At 53.4% G+C, this 20,439-nt stretch overlaps 1 protein-coding gene across 5 annotated transcripts in view; it reads right to left on the bottom strand.

The window, feature by feature from the left end:
* The window catches only part of ZFPM1 (zinc finger protein, FOG family member 1), a 128,083-nt gene that overhangs the window by 68,007 nt on the left and 39,637 nt on the right, over nt 1–20,439 (bottom strand). For 3 of the 5 annotated variants that reach the window (XM_073308173.1, XM_073308170.1, XM_073308171.1), the window contains exon 2: nt 1,114–1,245. In XM_073308173.1, the coding sequence (XP_073164274.1) occupies nt 1,114–1,231 (118 nt within the window). In that variant the 5' untranslated portion in view covers nt 1,232–1,245. Of the gene's footprint in view, nt 1–232; nt 346–1,113; nt 1,246–5,926; nt 6,002–20,439 lie in introns of those variants that run through there. The other 2 variants (XM_073308172.1, XM_073308174.1) reach the window with 2 other exon arrangements.

Below are 20,439 nucleotides of genomic sequence, written 5' to 3'. Positions count from 1 at the left end.
GCTCAGGTTGCCTCCACCAGACTGTCAAGCAAAGGGGCTGCCAGAGAGAGACGGGTCAAGAAACGGCCCTCCAGTGAACACAGGAAGAGCCCATCTCCTCCTTCCGCTGGCTGCACTAGTGAAAGTTGGGGCAAAGGGGCACCGGCTGGACCAAAGTCAGAATTACTGTGCCAGGGCACCTTCCGATGGGAGGGTCAGGTTAGGAAGCATTTCGAGGTGGAGGCCTGGGTACCTTTTGCCAGATCTCAGGCCCCATGGAAGTTGCTCCTCCCAGGCTGATCGCCAAACAGAGAGCCGAACACCCGCCACATTTGCGTGGAGTTGTGAACCCTGCGGGGCAGAGGCCTGGAGGGAGAAAGTGGTCAATGAGCCACGAGAGATGTCCCCTGGCCCAGCCAGCAGCTCCCCCGACATCAGGGAGGAGTCTCCTTATGCAGAGCCAGAGGGGAGCGGGTCAGGGATGGGCTGAGCATGGCGCTCGCAGATCTGCAGATGACAGTTTTGATGGCATCATTCTGCCAGTCTTGTAACACCAGATACAGCCCCAGCGAGAGGCCAGACTGGTCGCTCCTCAGCCACAGGGTGTCCAGGAGCAGCACATGTCGAGACCACAATGCTCTTCTTTTCCCACACCATTTCTGTGGCCTGGTAAAGGCCGGGGGAGCCAGCCCTCCAACAAAGGCAGCGATCCAACCACTAGAGAGCCAAGAGGAACTCCAGCTCCTCGAAGACAGAGCTGCCTGTGAGTGACTCCACCTCGTTTGCCTAACACCCTGCCCTGGAAAGCCACCGCTCAGATGCCTACTGGATAATCACAATCAACACTCACTAGCTTCCTCGAAGGGGGTCTTAGAGGCCAAGCAGTGGACAGGCCTTGGAGAATAAGCAATCCGGGTATTGTCTCCGGAACAGAGTTGAAGCACACTGGCCAGGGGGCGACCTGGTGGGCTTGCACTTCTGCTGCTTACCTTACCGCTCCCTGCTCCCCCATTAAGTGGAAGGCTACTGACGCCCTTGGGCGGGAAGCTTCTCTCACCATATGCGGCTTTACACGAGAGCCCATGCAAGCAGAGCAGTAACTCCACAGCCACGAGCCACCAGAGCGGGACTTACCTTCACTGCCAGGAGGGCTTGAGGCATCACACTCTGCAGATCCGTTTTGGGCTGATGCAGCACCCTCTGTCTCAGCTTGGCTGTTCTCCTCCGCCGTGGCGTCATCACCTTCCTCCATCTCTCCAAAGGAACCTTCAAAACACAAGAGGAGTCCGACAGGTAAGTGATGAGAAGGCAGAGCCGTTGGGCCACATGTCCAGGCAGGCGCCCGGCACAGTGAAAGGCCCGGTTATCAGTTCCAATCAGGCAGATTCTCATCCTTCCTTTGCTGGGGAGGGAAGATGGGAAGCTACCTGTTGCAAACTCTGAAGCATCCATAGTCAAGAAGCCCTCTCCACAGGGGGCATTTCATGACACAAGGCTGATAAAGTGCCTTGTTCTCATCAGGGCTTGGAGAGCCACCCCCCAAAAAGTGTTCCCCCCCAAGGTTTCCCACCTCTTCCACTTCCAGGGAAAGAAGCAGACAGACACATGCTAATTTTTTAGAGATATGTTCCTCTGTCCTCTCCTTCCTGCTAGGAGCATAATAAGGAAGATGCTCCAGAGACACGCTGCGCTCCAGATGTTAGATACTCCCAGCCCCCACACACTCACTGTTCTGGGCAGATGGAATGGGTTCTTCCATAAACCCTACTGCAAGAACACGGATTTCAAAGCCACACACATGCCAATCGCAGAGTACACTGAGGGCGTCCTGATAGACTAGCCATGTTTCCTCCCCATGAACTGGTCCATTACTACGGCTGGGGGAGAGACACTGAGTGCCAGGGTGGATTTTTTCTGGGGGAGGAGGAGCAGGGTTTATACCAGTTAGGATTCACTCAGCTCTATGTGCAAAAGGAATTCAACAGCTGAGAAGCGCTTCCCAGGGCAGACTCCAGCGTTTTCCATGCTCACCACCCCCAGCACTGATCAGACCACTGGCAGCATTGACCCGCAGGCAGAGTCCGCAAGCAGCCGCCCAGAAAGGGACCAATATGAAACGAACGATGCCCAGGGTCAGGTCTCCAGGGCACTCCATCGCAGCACTCAACACATTTAGCTGCCGGGGTGAAGGCCGTTTCCTTCACTGAGGGACCCGGATACAGCTCAGCCCCAGCCCCTCCAGAGCTCTCTGCCCCATCCTGGCTAGCAGGCTCACCTTGCGCCAGCCAACACAAAGCCAGGCTAGTTTTACTGTCACTTTTATAAGCTCTGCTGGCTGCTGCAGTCACACGGTATTGAAGGAAATATATTAACGCTATAAATGTCTCTCCGCCTTGTAAATGGTGCTCTCCAAACATGCGTCCACCAGTAAGGCAGGAAAGGAAGAGGGGCCGAGGCCACGGCTAGATAGGAGCTGCTTTTAGTTCCTTCTAGGTTCTACTCACAATCACACGGTTTGTTTGAACCGATCCGCTCCTGGAGGCGGGGAGCTCAGTTATCTCGGGCAGGGGGGTATTCTACTTCCTACCTGGTGGGACAGAAAGGAGAGGGGTCCCTTCCCCACCCCCCAGCCCTGCCCATCCAGAGTTAGAAGTCCAAGGGGCACCGTGGCTTCACCTGTGTGGGGTTTGCCTCCTACCCATCTGGCAAGTGCTTTGGTCTCACACTGCTGACACGGGGCCCAGGGGTGAGGATGTCTCTTGCCATGTTAAAGGAGTGCAGGGAACTGGGCTGAAACCCTCTCCACGTGTTTCGCAGACATCCCAACGAGCCACCCATGAGACGGCACGATCTCCCACAGCTGGGCACCAGGCGGACCGTGACAACGGAACGGGCCTCTCCTGGTACTCACAAAGCCCTTGTTTCACAATGTCCGTAGGGATAGGAGCAGCCAGACTGATTCCCGCGCTGGCATCTGGGGCCCATTGGGAGGGGGACGGGGGGCAGAGGAGAGAAAGGATCATTTTGACACGCCCCTTGGGAAGTGGATGGTGCAGGGGTTGAAGGAAGCTTTCCCCACTCATGTTACTCTGGGGTGAGGCTGCCTTCATCTCACCAACAAGGCCGCAGGCTGCATGGGGCACTACTGAAATGTTCGCAAATACATAAGAACGGCTAGACTGGGTCAGACCAAAGGTCCATCCAGCCCAGTGTCCTGTCTTCCGACAGTGGCCAGTGCCCAGTGCCCCAGAGGGAATGAACAGAACAGGGAATCATCAAGAGATCCATCCCCTGTCGCCCATTCCTAGCTTCTGGAAGCCACTACTAAACATTATGTTTTTCCATGGCATCTTCCAGAGGACCTTAAAGCCCTTTACAGACATCAGTGAATTCAGGTTTGAAACATTCCTCTGGATTTTCATCATTCCATTTGACTGACAGCTAAGCCATGGCATGGCAAATCAAGGGAGAACAATGCTGGCTCCTTAAGGGACTGGGCTCCTCAAAGTGTGACGGATATCCTCTGCCCTCATTTTCTGTGCAATCATAAACGAAGACAGGCTGAATTCCTTGGAGCAGAGAGTCTAACACGGCTGGGCCATGCGTCTATGCAATGATGCCACAGATTGGGGCTTGAAGCAGGGGCCTCCAGAGCTAGGAGCCAGAGGCCTTTCTAGCTAAGGTGGTAAACTCCCATCCTCTGCTGATCGGGCACCAAGAGGGGACGCAGAACGCACACACCTCAGTGGGTCACGTGTACGCCAAGCTCACCCCAGAGCTGGAGAAGGCTTTGCCCTTGCAGCCTCCAGACCGGAGCGTGGGTGGCGTCGTGTTTCTAACCTCAGCCAACCTCAGGCTGTGCCACGTAGACTAGCTCCAGCAGGACCAACCCCTCAGGGATTAGTCGGCCTCCTCTCGAAAAGCACCCGGTTCACAGCAGACAGGCCCACGTCGAGCGGTTGCGACAGGCACGGCTAACTCAGGGCAAATCCAGTGCTGCTAGCACTGGAGACAGAAATTCCAGACCAGGACTCTTGGCCAACTCGTGTGCGTGCTGTTACCCAGAATGCTCAGGGCACAGCTGGCATGGGAGCCTGGAGACCACACAGGGAGGTTTGGACATGCTAGTGCAGTGGCTTTCAGCCTGGGGTCCACAGGCAAGGTCTAAGATTTCCAAAAGGGTTGGCACCCCTTTCCCTTTCCCATGCCCGCTGGGGCACCTGGCACTGGCCACTGTCAGAAGACAGGATCCTGGGCGGGATGGACCTTTGGTCTGACCCAGTGTGGCCGTTCTGTCCTGCACCTCCATTTGAAAATTTTTAAGGGGGTTCACAAATGAAAAAAGGTTGAAAACCACTGTCCTATTGAAACCCCTCCCCACACCATGCAGCTGAGAGGGGGACTTCCATTGTACTCAGGAGTAGCAGGATGAGTCCCACCATACCAAGGAGGCGCTGCCTGGCAGGTCACCCGCCCGTTAGACTACTTGCAGACTGCAGATTTGATCAGCCAGGTTCAGAAATAAAACCGTAGCCACTTAAAAAAGAGAACCCTGCTTCTAATGATGGAGCCGCCGAAGGGAATGCTGCTGTGATAATGAGCTCTCCAGCACAGAGAAAGATCAAACACAAAAACACGATCAAACCGATTCCCTGGGAACAGACCATCACATCCTCCAAGCCCAACCGGGCTTGGAATCTCCAGCCTCCAAATATGGCAAGCAGCTCCCGCCAAAAAGGGGAAGGGGGATAAAACCGCACAGCGCATTTCTCCAGACCTCAGCCACTCTCTGTGACTCCAGGCATGTATATTTACACCGGGAGAACAAAGGGCCCATAATCTATACAAAGCAGACAACAATAAGCGTGAATAAAGAGGCTGCTGGAGAAGGGAAGGCAATTTATTCTAATTCTGCTAATTTCAGTTCCAGCACAATTAAAAAGACTCTGATAATATTCAGAAACAATTGCCGGCTAACAAATCGTTTCTCTCGCGGTAAATGAAACATTGTTAGGCTAATTTTTTCTTTCACGCCTTCACGGCTCTTGGGCGTCTGATAAAGTTAACCCGATTCTCTCCTTCTTCCCCTCTCCTCCATCCCCGCTCTGTGGGCAGGAAAGGCCAGTCCTTACCAGAGGAGAGCAGATGCAGGGGGGGACGGGACACAAGCGACGTACACACTACAAGCTAGGATTGTGGTTCCCCTGCTCACAAACACATACTCCTGCTAGCTCTCTTCGAGCTACCACGAGTACCTGCAGTAACACAGGTAGGGGGGGCAGAAACACGGCTGAGCTGGTTTCCAGTGGGTGCATACTCTGCATGGGTCAGCCGCTCTGTGCTACTGAGGCTATGCAGCTGTTTCTACCCATTGAGCTAGCACGAGCAGGGACATCACACCCCTAGCTCATAGCGTAGACGTAGACACTCGCTCACTTGGCCTCTATCTATTCAGCTGTTACTGTCATGCCCAAGGTAGGCCAGGGCTGCTTGTACTCAGCACTGACCACCCAACCTCGCCCTCAGATGTCACACGGCTGAAATTCTGGGCTCCAGCAAAAGGCAGGAATCCTGTTCGGAGAATCCTTGCCCTCCTAGATGGACTGTCACTCGGGGTTTTGACAGCTCCTTTTGCAACACGGCCCCGATCTTGACCTGGGCCTCTGGGTGTTACCATAATACAAAATCATATTAATCTAGCCTGACAGAACAGGAATCTATTCAGACAGGGGCTTCCTTGAACCCCTCTTGCCAGATGGAATATACTGGGGCCTTCCACTCCTTATTCTGAATCAGGCTCATTAATCCTGATGAGAGGCAAAAACAAGATAGCTCGGTAGATTGAAAAAGGGACCAGGCCCCTTCCACCGCCAGGCCCCAGATCAGGATTAGGCATCCAGCCACATCACCAGGAGATGGACACCAACATTGTAAGGTGCATCCTCACCCCCACAGCTAGGCCCCGGTTAAAGAGAGACCCCAAAGACCGAATGAGCCATGGAACATCTCCATCTAACTCCAGAGTGGCCATCTCTAGGGCTCATCAGTGGGGCAGTGTGGAGGTAGGTTGTAGTGTTGTTGCATGTACTGTGTTTGTTCTGAAAACAAATGGATGCCGGTCTCCAGGGAAGTCAGTCAATCTGCGACCTATTAGCACCAAATTCACTCTTACAAAGGAAGGGGGGTAGGGTGGAGGGCCCCCCGCATGCGTTGGTCTTGTTGAACTTTAGGTCCATCTCTCTCCTTCATGAGATCCTCTTCCAGTGGAAAAGGTGCTTCTCAGACACCAATGCACCAAGCTTTTTTGGATTGGTGCCAAGCATTAAATAGTTCAGATCTGGCACAACGGGACCCAGGATCACAGCAGTGGTTTTGGGAAGCCCGGCACTTTAACAACAGAAGTCCCTGCTGTGTCTAGCGTCACGGAACGCAACGGGTGTCTTGGCAGTGCTTCCCTGTGCCGGGCCAAGACACGGCCGCATTTCAGGGACAGTAAAGTCATCCACTCAGTAGCTAGCGCTCAGGATCCCGGGGTTCAATCCAGGGGCCTGTGCACCCAAAAAATGCACGTGCAGGTGTTCAAGGAAAACTGTGACTCCCAATCTCTGCTGTGCCCAGGCGGCGCTGGGGCAGAAGCTAAAATATTTTTGTATCTCCATCAATGATGCTTTAAGGTGCCACAATCATAGCCCCCCCATTCTTGGCACACAAGGTCAAGCTATCGTGCCCCATCTGGCTCGCAGATACGCTCTCCAACACCTCCCACATCCTCTGGCAACTTTGCACCCCTCGCTCTGCCTGCAATGTGCCAGGAGCAACAATGTTCCCAGCTGCGTGGGTTAAATGAGCTACTGGATATTTTAAAAGACGAAAGCAGCAAGTGGAGCGTCATTTCTCTGGGATTGCTGGAAGCCTTGCACGGTTATCACCTCACGCAGACTCCCTCAGCTTGCCTGATCTGTCTATTCTTCATTAAGCAAATACGCTGAAATGGAAATGAAAACATAATAGCTATTTGATTTTCGGCGAGATATTTTGCATATTGGTTCAGTGCTGATAGTGGAATTTCATCAACTCCCTTTTTTCATGCTTTAAAACTGAATTACTGAGGCTGGCTTTACAGAGAGGTGATGAGCCAAAAAATGCTCCATTCCAAGATACTCCGCTTAGACGATTAACTATTCTCCATCCCCCTCCCTCCTCCTCTCTCTCTCTCTCTCTTTTTTTTTTTTTTTGATAACAAGGAAGGATTTCTTTTTTAAATTACAGCGATTGTAAAAACTTGCATTAATCTGAGATGATGTGACAAAGTTAACTATGTGAAGGCCGGCCCCGGATGAGATCAGGGCCATTAATATACGGTTTGGCTGGTGGTGGGAAGAAAGGGTAGAACATTTTTGCTTGGCAGGATGGGAAGGGGTAGTTAAAAGTTCCAGAAAACCAAATATCCTACAGAACAAGCCCATCGTATCTCAGGGTGCAAGGGGCAGCATACTAGGACTGGTCATAGACAAGACTTGGGAAAAACCTATTAGCCCAATTACCTGTGTTCCCCCCACCCTGAAGCTATACCCCCCCATCCTGTAATTTAAAGGAATGTAACAATTGTGTGTTGTTCACTGTAGCCATCTACCATCAGCCTTGTACTCGATAAATTGTAGGCAGTGTAGCTTAGTACATCTCCTCTCTTGTCGTTTTACTGTCTTTCCATTCCTGGCTTGCCCCACTTTTTCATACCTTTCTTTCCTGTCACAAATCATGGTGTGTTTTTTTTTCCCTCCATGACTGTGTGTGTGAGTGAGAGAGAGACACACCCACCCCCCCCTTCTTCCTGATCATTTTTGTCTTTGCCCTTTTCCCAAAACCTATTTACACTTATCCCCCTCGCCCCCCTCCCCACACACACCGCTTCCATTGCTTTAACTTATCCCAATATTGTTCCTTTGCCTGCTGCCCCCTCCTCCCATAGGGTCTGAAATGACCAGAAACCTCATAGCCACAATATTAAACTAGGACAAGAAGCTCCTCAATCCAGGGGCAATGGCCAAGTGAGAAGCCACCTGCCTCCACGTAGTTATTGGAGAAGCAGAAGGGCAAAAGGGTGCTGGGATACCCATCAGGTACCTCAATCCTGCTTAGGGATGCCACCTCTGTCCCTCTATCAGTTTCTCAGCTGCTGCTGGGGTGCAGAGGTCTCGCCTGCTTCGCTCTCTTTTGGGTCCCCGTTCCCCAGAGGGCAGCTCTGGATCACCCTTGTTCTCAGCTCTTTCCAAGGCTGCAAGCGAGAAAATGACCTGGGCTGTCAGTTTCACATGGCTGGGCTCCCTAGGAAGCAGCAATGAAAACTGCCTAGTCAGGTTTTGTTCTTTGGCAGCTTAGATCTCTGATCAGCCGCGGCAGCCTTGCCGTGCAGTGGTGCACTCAGTTCAGGTCTGGAAGACTTACATCAAACCACAAGGACTAGAAACCAATACGTTTAACAAAAGCTCAGGGCTTGTCTACACTGGGGAAGTTACACCGGTATAAGCCAATGTGTGAATTCATACTGGTATAATTATTAGTTCAGGTCTTCATGTGGACACTTTGTCTGGTATAAAAGACATAGTTTTGCGGGGGTGGGGCGGGGCAGGGAGGGGTTAGTTTATGTCTATTTGGAAGGGGCTATACCAGGATAATTAGATCAATTTACTGGTATAATTGGCAAGAAACTTTCCCAGGTAAACAGCTCTGCAGGATCGAGGGGCTTGAACAGCCCTCTTTCATGTACTAAGTTGCCACCAATTCCCACCTTGCAGCGAAAGCTACTCGCATGTCAAGAGAGGCATTGGCAGGAGAATTTGAGAGTTTTATTTTTGAGGGCAACGTTTCTCCACCACCAGCAACCCTCCAACAAATGCTTATTTCCCCACCCACCCAAAGCAACCCCCCAACCTTTGGGAAGAACTTAGCAGAGTGAGGTCTCCCCCACCTCTTCCCAGGCACCATCCCCCTGGCCTTCAGGAGTTGATCATTAAGATGGGCTACCCCACTCTTCACCCTTCTACACATAAGGGCTTCTGAGCCGATGTTCCTAAGAGTGCTGCACAATCGGTGGCCTAGGGTTTGAAGCTCCAGCTCGTTTCCTCACTGAATTCCAGGGGCTCCACTCTCCCATCGGATTAGGAGGCGTGGGGCCTTCACAAACTCTGGGTCGGATGCAGGCTCTCACTCTTGTCCTACAAATGGGACATGGGAAAGTTGCTAAGCGACAGCTCTATCTTTCCCAGACGCGATCATAGAAAGCGTGTATCTGCTACACGTGGATCAGCACCCACCAACTCCAACCTCTGCTGGTACACTGTGGCATCAGTCAAGTCTCTTCTATTTGAGCCTCAGGTTCCCAGTCTGTGAGACTGGGACAATAACCCCTGCTTCCCAGGGGATGTGTGAGGGGCTAACTGCCAAGCCTGCTGGAGATGAGAAGCGGCGTGGATTAGAATTTGAGTTCAGACACAAGACTCTTACGTGTCAGGGGATTGGGCAGAAGCACCGTGTTAACCAGACCAGGGATTCATGGATACATTTACACACCCAGCAACTCCAGAAGTGACTGGCGATTTGGGGCGTCACTTATTGGGCAGAGGGCTGTCCCAATCTGACACACACCAAAGGAGCCAGTTTTCTAGACAGTATGTAGCACCCACCTTCTGAAAAAAATATCAGGCCCCTTTTAGGTGTCAAGTTGGGCACCCCAATAATGGAGGTGCCCAAAGTCACCGGCGGCTTCTGAAAATCTTGGCCTGTGCGTCAACCCTCCTGCAACAAGCTGCTCACTGGTCTCCATGTGAGCTGCTGCAGGGAGAGTTCCACCTCTACTCCCCCTTTCTTAGATGCACCCAACCCCATTGGCTCAGCAAGGCTCCTGCTAGCGGCTGGAAATGCCGAGACTCCAGGCCGGAGCCAGGCTCTGGCCCTCTCCCTTCTCCAGCAACAACGGCAGTGGGCTGGAGCGGCCGTATTTTGGGTTTACTTCATTTTATTTGGAGACACACCGCGAGAGAAAGCGTGAGTGACAAACCAAGCTGTCTGGGCCGTCAATCATCCCTTTCAGGATCAGGACAGCCAAGATAATCTCCTGACGAGTCCTTAAAATGCCCACTTTGAGGAGGACGACAGGCTCATATTTAGCCCATCAGTCTCCCCACAGAGCCTAATTACTACCTACGAAGGCCACTCGTTCATTACCGGAGGATTACAGCAGGGGGTGGATAAGGACAGTTAGCAGCTACCAGCACAGGAACAGAAATGGCCAAGCTGAGCTTTGAAAGGGAAAATGGCACATCCAGTGGCAGCACCAGGCATCAGCTCACCAGCAGGTTCAAGATGCTGCCTCCTGCCTCCCCAGGAATACAAAGAAGCAGGACCACTTCCACCCCACTTACCCCGCCCAGCCCTCCTGCTCCCTGGTTCCGGTTCACTTCAAAACTGCCCTCCCAGTTTCTTAACCCTTCTGCAGAATTGCCCCACGCTGCCTGACCCCATAGCTTTGTTTGCCACAGGCCAAGAGGATGCTCAAAAGAACACTTTGCAGAGCCGGGTAAGAAGCATAAGGGAGGACGATGGCCGCTTAAAGATTCTACCAGCTGCGCTGTGGCATCCCTCCTGTCAGTGGGATTCACTCCTCAGCTGTACTCCAGGTTCTGATGCTTCCATTAAAAACAAAATAAATATGTCTAGCCACCGTCCCCAATCACAAAGAAAAATCTTTAACACATAAACCAAGCGCAATACACGTAGCAACGTCTGCCTGAGTCGGCAGACAGCAGAGCCGCTTAGAAAACGTGAACAACAACAAGTTATTTGCAAACAGGTTTTTATTTTCCAGCCCTAGCAAGCAGCCTGAAAAATTAATATATGGGGAGGAAGGGTGGTCTAAGAGCAAAGGTCCTGGATTGAAGAGGCCCAGGTTCAATCCCTGGCCTGGTGACAGATTTCCTGTGCTGATTGCAGGCAAGTTGCTTCATTTCATCTGCAGAGTCGGGATATTAAGCACATCCATCTCTCCACAAGTCTAACTACTACCTAAGAAGGCCACTCGTTCATTACCAGAAGATCAGAGTGGGGTGGGGGGCTAGATAAGGGCGCGCTTCTCCACAGCTCACGTGGCCCTGGAAGGTAAATCCATTTAGTAAGTATAATGTTGTGTAGCAATAGTTTGGCCACTCCTCCTCCCCGCTTGCCATACTAAGTTCCTAGATACCAGACTGTAGTTTGTGTACATGGTACTAGACAAAATGAAGTGCTTTCCTGTGATCAGTGCTAACACCAAGAGACTGACGCAGTTTTCACAGTCAGGAAGCAAAGAGGGTGCGGGTCAGCAAAACTGTCATTACACAGGTAATTATTTGATCATTTCACTCCAATTAAACTTCTTTCAGCATCTGAACAATAAACCTTTTCTTGATCCTTCTCATTTATCCAGCAAATTTAGAAAAAAAAAGTTTGTTTCCAGGCTGCCAAGAGAGAGACCCTGGACTATCCGAAAGCAGGCATGCAGACAAGAGCGAAGCGATAAGAGGCCTTGATAACAGATAGAAAATAGCAACAGATTCAGACTTTCCCACCGGCTTGGAAATCAGGGGAGGAGGCGATTCCACGGGGCAAATGACAATCTGTTCTCCGTCCATCGCCCTCCCAATGTGGGGGGGGTGCGGGGAAGGGGAGACAACGACAAGACAAACAGGCTCATATCTTCAGCTAAAATATGTTTGATCCTCCAGGACAGTTCTGCACTGCCACAGGGTAGGGACCCCAGTGTTGCCAACCCCTAAGCCTTTAAAAATAACAAAATCCACAAATTTATTCTTCTCCCTGCAAAACCAGTTAGATTTTTATGAAACCAATCATGAGATTTTCAGTTTGGGGGTCTCCTTACCTGCCTTGGGGCCCATATTCCCAAGCTCCTCTCTGGAGCAGCCAGGGCTAGACACACACTTTATTATTTTTATTATTTTTTTTTTTTAAATGAAAGGACAGGTTCTCACGCAGTCAAAGGACTCCAGGGGCTGAGGCACTGATAAAAAACCACCAACTCTCCAGGCTCAGGCGAGCTGGCGATGCCATCTCCATAGAGAGGTTTCGCTGGTTTACAGAGGTTCTGAACAGCTTAAATGCTACACGGGCAGATGCTGAATGCAAACTCATAGGGCAGGCACATGCGTGAGTCAGACAGCCCGACAGGCCTGCCATGGACTTAAGGGTGATCCAGAAGTGGCTCTAAGTCAGTAGAGAAATGGGGTGGAATCTTTCCTTCCGTACCAACAGTTTGGGCCTGTTGGGCAAGTTATTGTCCCCTCAACCTCCCTCTTTTGCCTGTCGCGTCTATTCAGACAATAAGCTCTTTGGGTTAGAGACTGTCCCTCTCCTTCTCTGTACAGCACCTAGCACAACAAGGCCCTGATCGCATTGGGGGCCCCCAGGTGCTACCGTAAGACCAATACAAATTAAGCAGTGTATTGAGTTCTGCCTGTCAGCTCTGTCCAGGACCTTAACAGCCTCCTCTACCTCCAGCTGCACACCCTCCAGCCCTAGATCCACTGGAGCGCACAGCTGGTGTCGGGTGAGCTTGCTGCTTCCTCTCCCACCTAACAAGAGGAGCAAAAGGGGTTGGGATTCACAGGATGGAGACCGGATAACGTAGCTGGAGTCTTTCCCTGTCCTCCCACCCTTGGCAATCCCTGTTTGTGTAAGGAACACAGGGGGACAAAGATAGGAGGAGGAGATCGGCACCCACGGAAGAGCTAGATAAACCCCCATCGCTAGGGAGAATTCCTGCTCCTCTGAAGGCAGCTGAGGTCGTTCCCACCACAGATCACACACCTAGGCAGACCGGATGCTTAGGGCTCCCCATGCAAGCCCAGGGCACTCCCAGCCCTGCAGAATGCACGGGAGGGAACAGAACCACCATACCAGCAGCTGGGCATAGACCAGGTCATCCAACAAGCCCTGGTTTTAGAGGGCTCCTAACGATGCCAGAGGAGTTTGAGGGTCCCCTGATTGTGCACCCTAAAAGCATGCATTTGCTTTAAGGTGGTGAGGGGCCCTCGCCCAGGGTCTGGGTCCCCGGTACCCCGGCAGAGGAGGCAGGGTCTGGAGAACAGAATGGGTCTGTTCAGACACTGGTTACTTCAATGGGGCCACATCGGGCTGGAATCCCGACCCCGCTCAGGTAGGCAATAAACTCCCAGTGACATCGATACAGGCATTCTGTGCCCGTGGCTATGTCTACATAGCAAAGCGCGTGCCCAGGCTAGCCTACTCACCTCTGAGTGAGACCAAATCCAGCGAGCGCAAGGGACCAGCAGCCGTGAAGACAACCCAGGGTCTGTGCCACCAGCACTGGGCCACCTTCACTGCCACTGTTACCCACAGCAGCTGGATTCAAGCTCGCTCAGGTAGGCCAGCCGGTGCACAGCTTTTGCTGTGTAGACAAACCCTTAGAGAGCTTCTGGACAGACACCGGTTTTAATAAATCCTCCCCACTCACAACAGCTACATCTGGGGACTAATCAAAGTTAACACCACCCCTCTCCCAAACTAAGGTCTCTGCCACCTATGTACTCCCAACAGGATGCACCGTCCCCCGGCCAGCAGGACAGAGGTAAATAGGATGCATCGCTCCAGACAGAGACCCCTAACAGCGGGAGCATTGCAAGGCTGATCAGCACAGCCTGGAGAGCACACACAGGAAACACAAGCCAAGCTGGGAAAGGCAAAGCACCGTGGCAAATAAAAAAAATTAGAGGGGAAGATGCCAAAAAACCATCTCCAGCTCCCACCATCATCTCCCAAACCCCTCCTGAATCAGGGGCTCTGCCACCCCAGAGATACCCACCCCACCCCGCCACACACAGCTCCCTCCCAACTTAGATCAGGTGTCCATTCCACCAGGCTCAGCTATTACTAGACGGAGGTGCTGATGCTTTGTTAGGAATTTGGAGGCATCTTTTGGGGCAAGCTCTGTGCTTTCAGCAATGGGAAGGTTCGAGCTGGCCTCTGTTCGTTCACATCACCACCCCCTGGGTGACCTCCAAAGCCGCCACACTGCATGTGGCTGGAGGCGCTGCAAGCAGCTGGGCAATTCAAGAATGCTTGGGGGGACGGGACGGGGGACAGGAGAGGTACACGGCAGGATGCGCAATTCTTCCCGATTATTTCTTCTCCCGTGGCCTTTACCTTCCCTCTGCAGGGGACAGCACAAAGTCTGGGGAGACCCTTGGCATGCCCACCCCTAGCAAAGCTTTCCCTCAACAGGAGAGAGGAGATGCTCCAAGCTAGCCAACTGGAGCCAGGAGTGCGCACACACAGAGAAAGGCCCTGCACACATAGCATCTGCCGGGAGCCAGCCCAGATGCCTTGAGCTGGCCATTCCTGGAAAGCGTTAACATGCAAGCAGTGCCAGGCTCTGAGAGAACTTGACCCTGAGGAGAGCAGGAGGAGTGACCGTGCTGGAATGAGAGGGCCATGCACAAGGAGCTGGGGGTGAATCCAGGTTCTCCTGCAAAGTCAGCGAGCTTGATAGAAAGCAGATAATGGTTCTTTGTCTCTGCAGCGTCCTTCAGGCTCTTATCCAGTCGCTGACCCTGAATTCATCTTCAAATTAAAAAGAAATATATAGAACGGAGACTGGAGTCGGCAGACGGATGCTTCCCACCAGGCCCCAGGGAGCTGAAAGAGACTCTGCCAGCTTGTAAAACACGGGCATGACGTCCACCAGTCACCTGGCAATTAGGAAGCAGGGAGACCAGTTATTACCTGGGCTTGAAAACACTCCAAACTCCCCTGTTGACTCGGCCCCAAGAGTGCCAAGGCAGGCGAAGGCCTCACTCTAGCTACCACGCTTCCCTGTACCAGTCTCTTCCTCCAGCCCAGAAGAGAGTCTTCCCCACCCTCCCCAGGGCTTTCCTGCTCTGGACCAATCCGACCAGCGATTCAGCTAAGGGAGCGGGGACAAGCAACTAACTTTGCTCAGTAAGCCAAGCCGGGAGCTGCCTTCCCTGAATGCGGGACAGCCTTTTGCCTCCTCACCATTTGTCTCCGAGCACCATACCCGGAGGGCAGGGACCAGGCGCACCTGAGATGGGAGCTTCCCCACCTGCACGTGACCGACAAGTCACTGGGTGTATAACAGATTTGGCCAATCATCCAGGCTCCTCCATTTCCCCCATCTCTTCACGAAGCTTTGTTAGGGTCTCTCCTTTAGGAGTTGCATGCACACACGGCAGGGGAAGAATAGCCCAGTGGCTAGGGCTCTAGCTTTGGAAACCTGAATTCAATTCCCTGCTCCGCCACAGAGTTCCTGTGTGACCATGGGTAGATCACTTAGCTTCTCTGGGCCTCAGTTCCCCCATCTGTACAATGGGGTTAATAGCACTGCCCTAGTGCACAGGAACTCCAGGGAGGTTCCTATTGTGATATGCCAGAGCCATTGACCGGACAGTCGTGCTTGCCATAGCCAGCATCAACAGATGACTTGTTACACCAGAGAGTGCCGCAGAGAGGAAGCCGTTGTTGGGAGCAAGCGGGTGGAAAGCCACAGCGCCGCAGACGGGGCAACCCATTGCTCTCCACCGCTACAGGCATTTTGAAGAAGGATTTGAGCTCTCTCTCTTTGTCCTTGTTTTTACTTCCCTCCCACCCCATTTTCTGAGGCCTGGTCTATACTTAAAACGGAGGTGGAGATAGCTAGAGGGGTCAGGGATATCCCTGGTGGAGACACAGGAAAGTAGGTTTCCACCAACGTAGCTCCCGACAGAAAGAGAGCCCCCTTCCATCACCATAGGCTGCTACAGTCCCAGTCGTGTAGACTCAGGGCCTTAGTGAAAGAGATGTAGAAGTCGTACAGCCATCGGGGAATGCTGCTCTTTGTATTCACAAGAGCAAAAAACCCCGAAGCAACTTCGCCCGCACTAACATCCGCCGAACCTTCAGGGTGAGGCATTAGGGTTCAGGAGTCAGGAGAGCCCACCGCCATCATCGAAGCACCTCAGCACCTCTTTGATCCGAGGCCCTGGCTCTGCTCTTCGGGAAAGGCAGAGAGCCCAGTGGGATATGCATAGCGTTCTCCAGCCACCCTGGCTGACTCACCGCCTGGTTCAGCCAGACGAGAAGCCAGCTCCTGAGTCAGACCTCGCCCACACGAACATCCTCACGGGATTGAAACAGCTGCCCGCATGAAGCATTTGCCACCGGCGTTTTCTTTGTTAGACTGAAGCTTGCTGTATTATCACCTGTGGTATGTGTAATGCCCACCCTTCGTCACCGCAGTCTCTTGGCGCCTCTGTCTCAAAAGCATTTACCCTCACACACCCTTGGGAGGCAGGGCAGTGCTATTACCCCATCGCACAGAAGGGAAACTGAGGCAGATATTAAAACGACTACCCACAGAGTCTGTGGCAGAGTGGTGACTTGAACACAGGTCTTGCAAGTATCAGGCAAGGGCCCTGACCACTCGGCTATTTTTCCTTTCTTATCCATGGGTAGTTAAATAGCTACCCAACCCCCATCCTGACACACAGAGAGTTCTGGCCAAGCTAACACTGTATCAGAAGCCGTAAGTTTTGCATCTGTGCCTCACAGGCATGGTATTGCCAGTCTCAGCAGTCAGACACCCCTTTCACAGCTTTGGTGGCTGCTGCTCCCCAGTTTAAAGCTCCGAGTGGGGCACAAGAAAAAGCCACCGCCATCATCGAAGCACCTCAGCACCTCTTTGATCCGAGGCCCCGGCTCTGCTCTTCAGGAAAGGCAGAGAGCCCAGTGGGATATGCATAGCGTTCTCCAGCCACCCTGGCTGACTCACCGCCTGGTTCAGCCAGAGGAGAAGCCAGCTCCTGAGTCAGACCTCACCCACACGAACGTCCTCAGACCAAAGGGGTGGGGGAGAGAGTTTGCTCGCCCACCTCGCTCGAGGCCTGGGACATTACAAGAGTGGAACTGCGGCCGGGCACAAGCAAGCGCGCAATGCCGTCGGCTGTTTTCAGACGCCTATCTCCTCCAGAAAGGATGGGTGAATGTGCTGATAACTGCGGATACTGCAGGAGAAGATGCTGGGGAGATAATCTGCTATTATAAAAGAGGAGGGCAGCTCTTGGCCAGACGCACAGCACAGAGAGAAGGGGTCCCCGAGATCGCTCCGTTCCCCTGCAGATCAGAAATCCTTTGGCGGGCGTCGGTTCCCCCTGCCCAGGATCTGGAGGGGCGGGGGGGGAAGGGGAAGTCAATGAAGCGGGAAAAGGAGCATCTCCTTCCCAATGCAGAGAGGCCCTTGTAACTTACTTCCCTGAGCTGTGATTTAAGATTGATGGAAAGCGAGTCTCTTCCCAGCAGTGGCTCTTAGGGGTGACAGCTGGATGTTTCTGCCGGCACATCCCTCTCCAGCGCTAACGCCCCGAAGGAACAGAGCACAGAGCCAGACCCAAACTTCAGAGGCTCTGGGGCCGGCTTGCGCTCACCACGTCCCTGGGAAGCGCTCCCCAAGTCAAAACAGAGGCACGGCGTCCTTCTGACCTTTGCCCGTGCCAACACCGACACCAGTTTGAAAAGAGACAAGCCAGCCACCGAGGGGGACGCATCTGAAGGGGCCGACTGGGTCTTTTCCTACCTGGGAAACCCTGCGAAGAGGGAGAAGGCAGCCCCCCTCAGCCCAGCGTCAGGTATAAAGGGCATCTCAGGGGCTGGGCTCCCCGCTCTTCCCAGATACGTTTTAATATCAGTCGGGTGCGGGTAGCGGATCACGTCCGGGCCTGGCCCAGCCCCGCGCTAGAGTGGTACCTATCGCCAATTAGGAGCCCTTCTCTATCACGCCGAGATAAACTCGGCCTGACCTTTCCCGATGGTCTCCATGGCAACGCGGGTGCCCTCTCCACATTATCCGCCCCTCCCCCAACGATTAAACCCATTAAGGCGGGGGCGGGGGGTGGGGGGAGATAGTGGGGCGGGGACGGAGAGAGGAGATGCTGAGCGGCGATAAGTCAGGCAGCTCTGGCAGGCGGAGGACTGGAATCGAGCGTGATGCACAAAGCCGGCCCCACCGGCACTTGCTCGCCGAGTCCCGCTCGTGTCCTGACCAGCCCGTTCAGCCGACGTAGCGACGCAGCCCCCTCCTCGTCTGCTGGTTTCCACCCTCCCACCTCCAGACTCGGATGCGCCTCCCAACCCGCGCGCCCTGCCCTGCCCAGCGGCCCCTGCACCACTGGCCTTTTCCCAAAAGCGGGGCACCCACTCAGCCTGGCACCCCCGCCGGCTGCTGGAGCAGCTTCGTTCGCGGCGCTGGGCCGGGGCTTAGCGACTTTCTGTGCCAGGGCACAGCCGTGCATGGGGTAGGGGGCCGGCAGGGTTACCGGGGGGGGGTGCAGGGGCTGCGACGTGATGCTGGCCAGAGCCGGTGCGGGGCGGCGCTCAGGAAGCGCTCCGTTTCGGCAAGAGAGCAGCGATAGCCAGGCAACTACAGGCGAGGTGCCCCCCCACCCGGGGCCTGGCCAGCAAGTCGCAACCCTGAGCTAAGGGCGGGGGATGAAAAAGGGAACCAAGTCCCCAAGACCCTGTCAAGTCAGAGAGTCTCTCTGGGGAGCCTGGTTTGCCCCCATGTGAACACTTGCTGGATGGGAGCTTCCCATCACTACAGGCCTGGATTTGAGCGAGCAGCCTAGAGGAAACAGGCCCCATAAATCACAGACTATCCCCGGGGCCCCCCCTCTGCAGGACTTCTCCCAGCCTGGCCACGGAGGGCCAGCACCATGCAAAGAGACCCTCAGAGCCGAGGTCTCCCATCCCAGTGCAAACAGCTAGCCCCAGCAAGGTGCCACCCCCGGCCTCGCCTCGCCCTGGGAAAGGAAATCCCCTGGGCAGGACACACCGAGGGTGGGGGAAGTGGGCCAGGCTAGCAGCAGAGGGCACAGGAGGTGTAGTGCCCCCCCCCACATCAGCCACACTCGGAGCAGCATGTGGGGGAAAGAGAGGGAACAAACCCTGCCCTCCCATTGTGAACAGCTGCTGCTCCCTGCTCATTTTACTAGCAGAAGGTCTTCTCCCCAGAACAGAAATGGGCCCCCCCGCTCGGCCTCAAAAGCTCTGGGGGAGGCTGGATCTGAACTTTGCGGCTCAGGCCCCAAAAAAGAGAGGGCGGGGGGGGGGGGGGGAGAGAGAGAGAGACAAGGAGAGCCAGAGCCTGAGAAAAAACAGCCCTGCTGATATCAGAGAGATTGGTTTCAGACGGAGCTGCTCCCTCTGCCAAGTCCATACCCTATCTAACTGGGGTGCAGTTACTTAACATTCATCACTGGCTGAACTCTGTAACTTTATCAGCTCCCAAGCATGGCGCCATCGGAGGGCCCGGCCGTTCTCAGCTCTCAGATAGGCCAGATAAACCACTGATAGATTACAGGAGATTGTTTCACTTCAGGGGACGGGATTACGAATAGGAATAGTAAGAGAGCCCACATCATATCGAACAGCCAACGAGGCAGGGGGGTGCTGGGGTGGGGGAGGGGGAAGAGGAAAATAATGAGAAAGAAGATACAGGAACAATGGCAATGAAGTGACTTTACGTTTCAGATAGGGCCGATAAAGCACTGATAGATTTTAAGGGAGGAAAGATTCTAATAGAGCCATCCCCAGCCCTCAGACACATCAGATGGATAGAAACAGATTGCTTCACAAAAGGGGATGCGACTTTTAATGCAATCCTGGCTTTTCATCTGATAGAGGAGGAGGAAGGAAGGAGGGAGGGGGAGAGGAACTGTAAATGGAAGGGAAAAGTGTTTAAAATTACACCCACACTGGGCCAGACATAAAGGGGCTTTGGCTTGAGTTTGGGCTTCTAGGGCACCTTCCATCCAGAGGCTCAGACAGTAACATGGATGCCACTTTTCAGATGGGAAAACTGAGGCAAAGGGGAAGCAATCAGCCGTGGCTAGAAATAAAACCCCACTCTCTCGATTCCATACTAATGTAAAGTCAGCTGCTTTCACCCCTTCCTGGTTTTTAGTCACCCCAAAAGCATGGGCTCATTAAGGGCCTGTTGCAATAGCCCATCCCTACCCAGCAAAGCACAGAAGCACGTGCTCAAAATTCAGCACGTGCTCAAAATTCAGCACGTACTTACGTTCTGTTGAAGTAACGGGCCAGAACCGTGTACTTCAAGTCGAGCACATGGTTAAGTGCTTTGCTGAAGAAGGATGAACGTAAGCAAGCTCTCAGAGGCTCTGCTGAACGGGAGACGAATAGCACAAGTCTAACCCAGTGGTAAGTTTTCCCTTTTAAATCCAAGGAGGAGATTTCAGTTCTTACAGCTCTCGGCACTCTGAAGAATCCCGGGGGCAAACAAGCTATGCCCGGCATGGGGACGTATATTTTGTCTCCTCAGCCAGCTTTGAGTTTAGCAGTGCACGCCGCCACTTGTTTAGGACAGGAAGTGAATAACCA

Source organism: Lepidochelys kempii, chromosome 12 (assembly GCF_965140265.1).
Source record: "Lepidochelys kempii isolate rLepKem1 chromosome 12, rLepKem1.hap2, whole genome shotgun sequence".
In the NCBI taxonomy this organism is placed as follows: Eukaryota; Metazoa; Chordata; order Testudines; family Cheloniidae; genus Lepidochelys; species Lepidochelys kempii.
The sequence above is the reverse complement of the archived record's forward strand: the minus strand, read 5'-3'. Positions and strand labels throughout refer to the sequence as shown.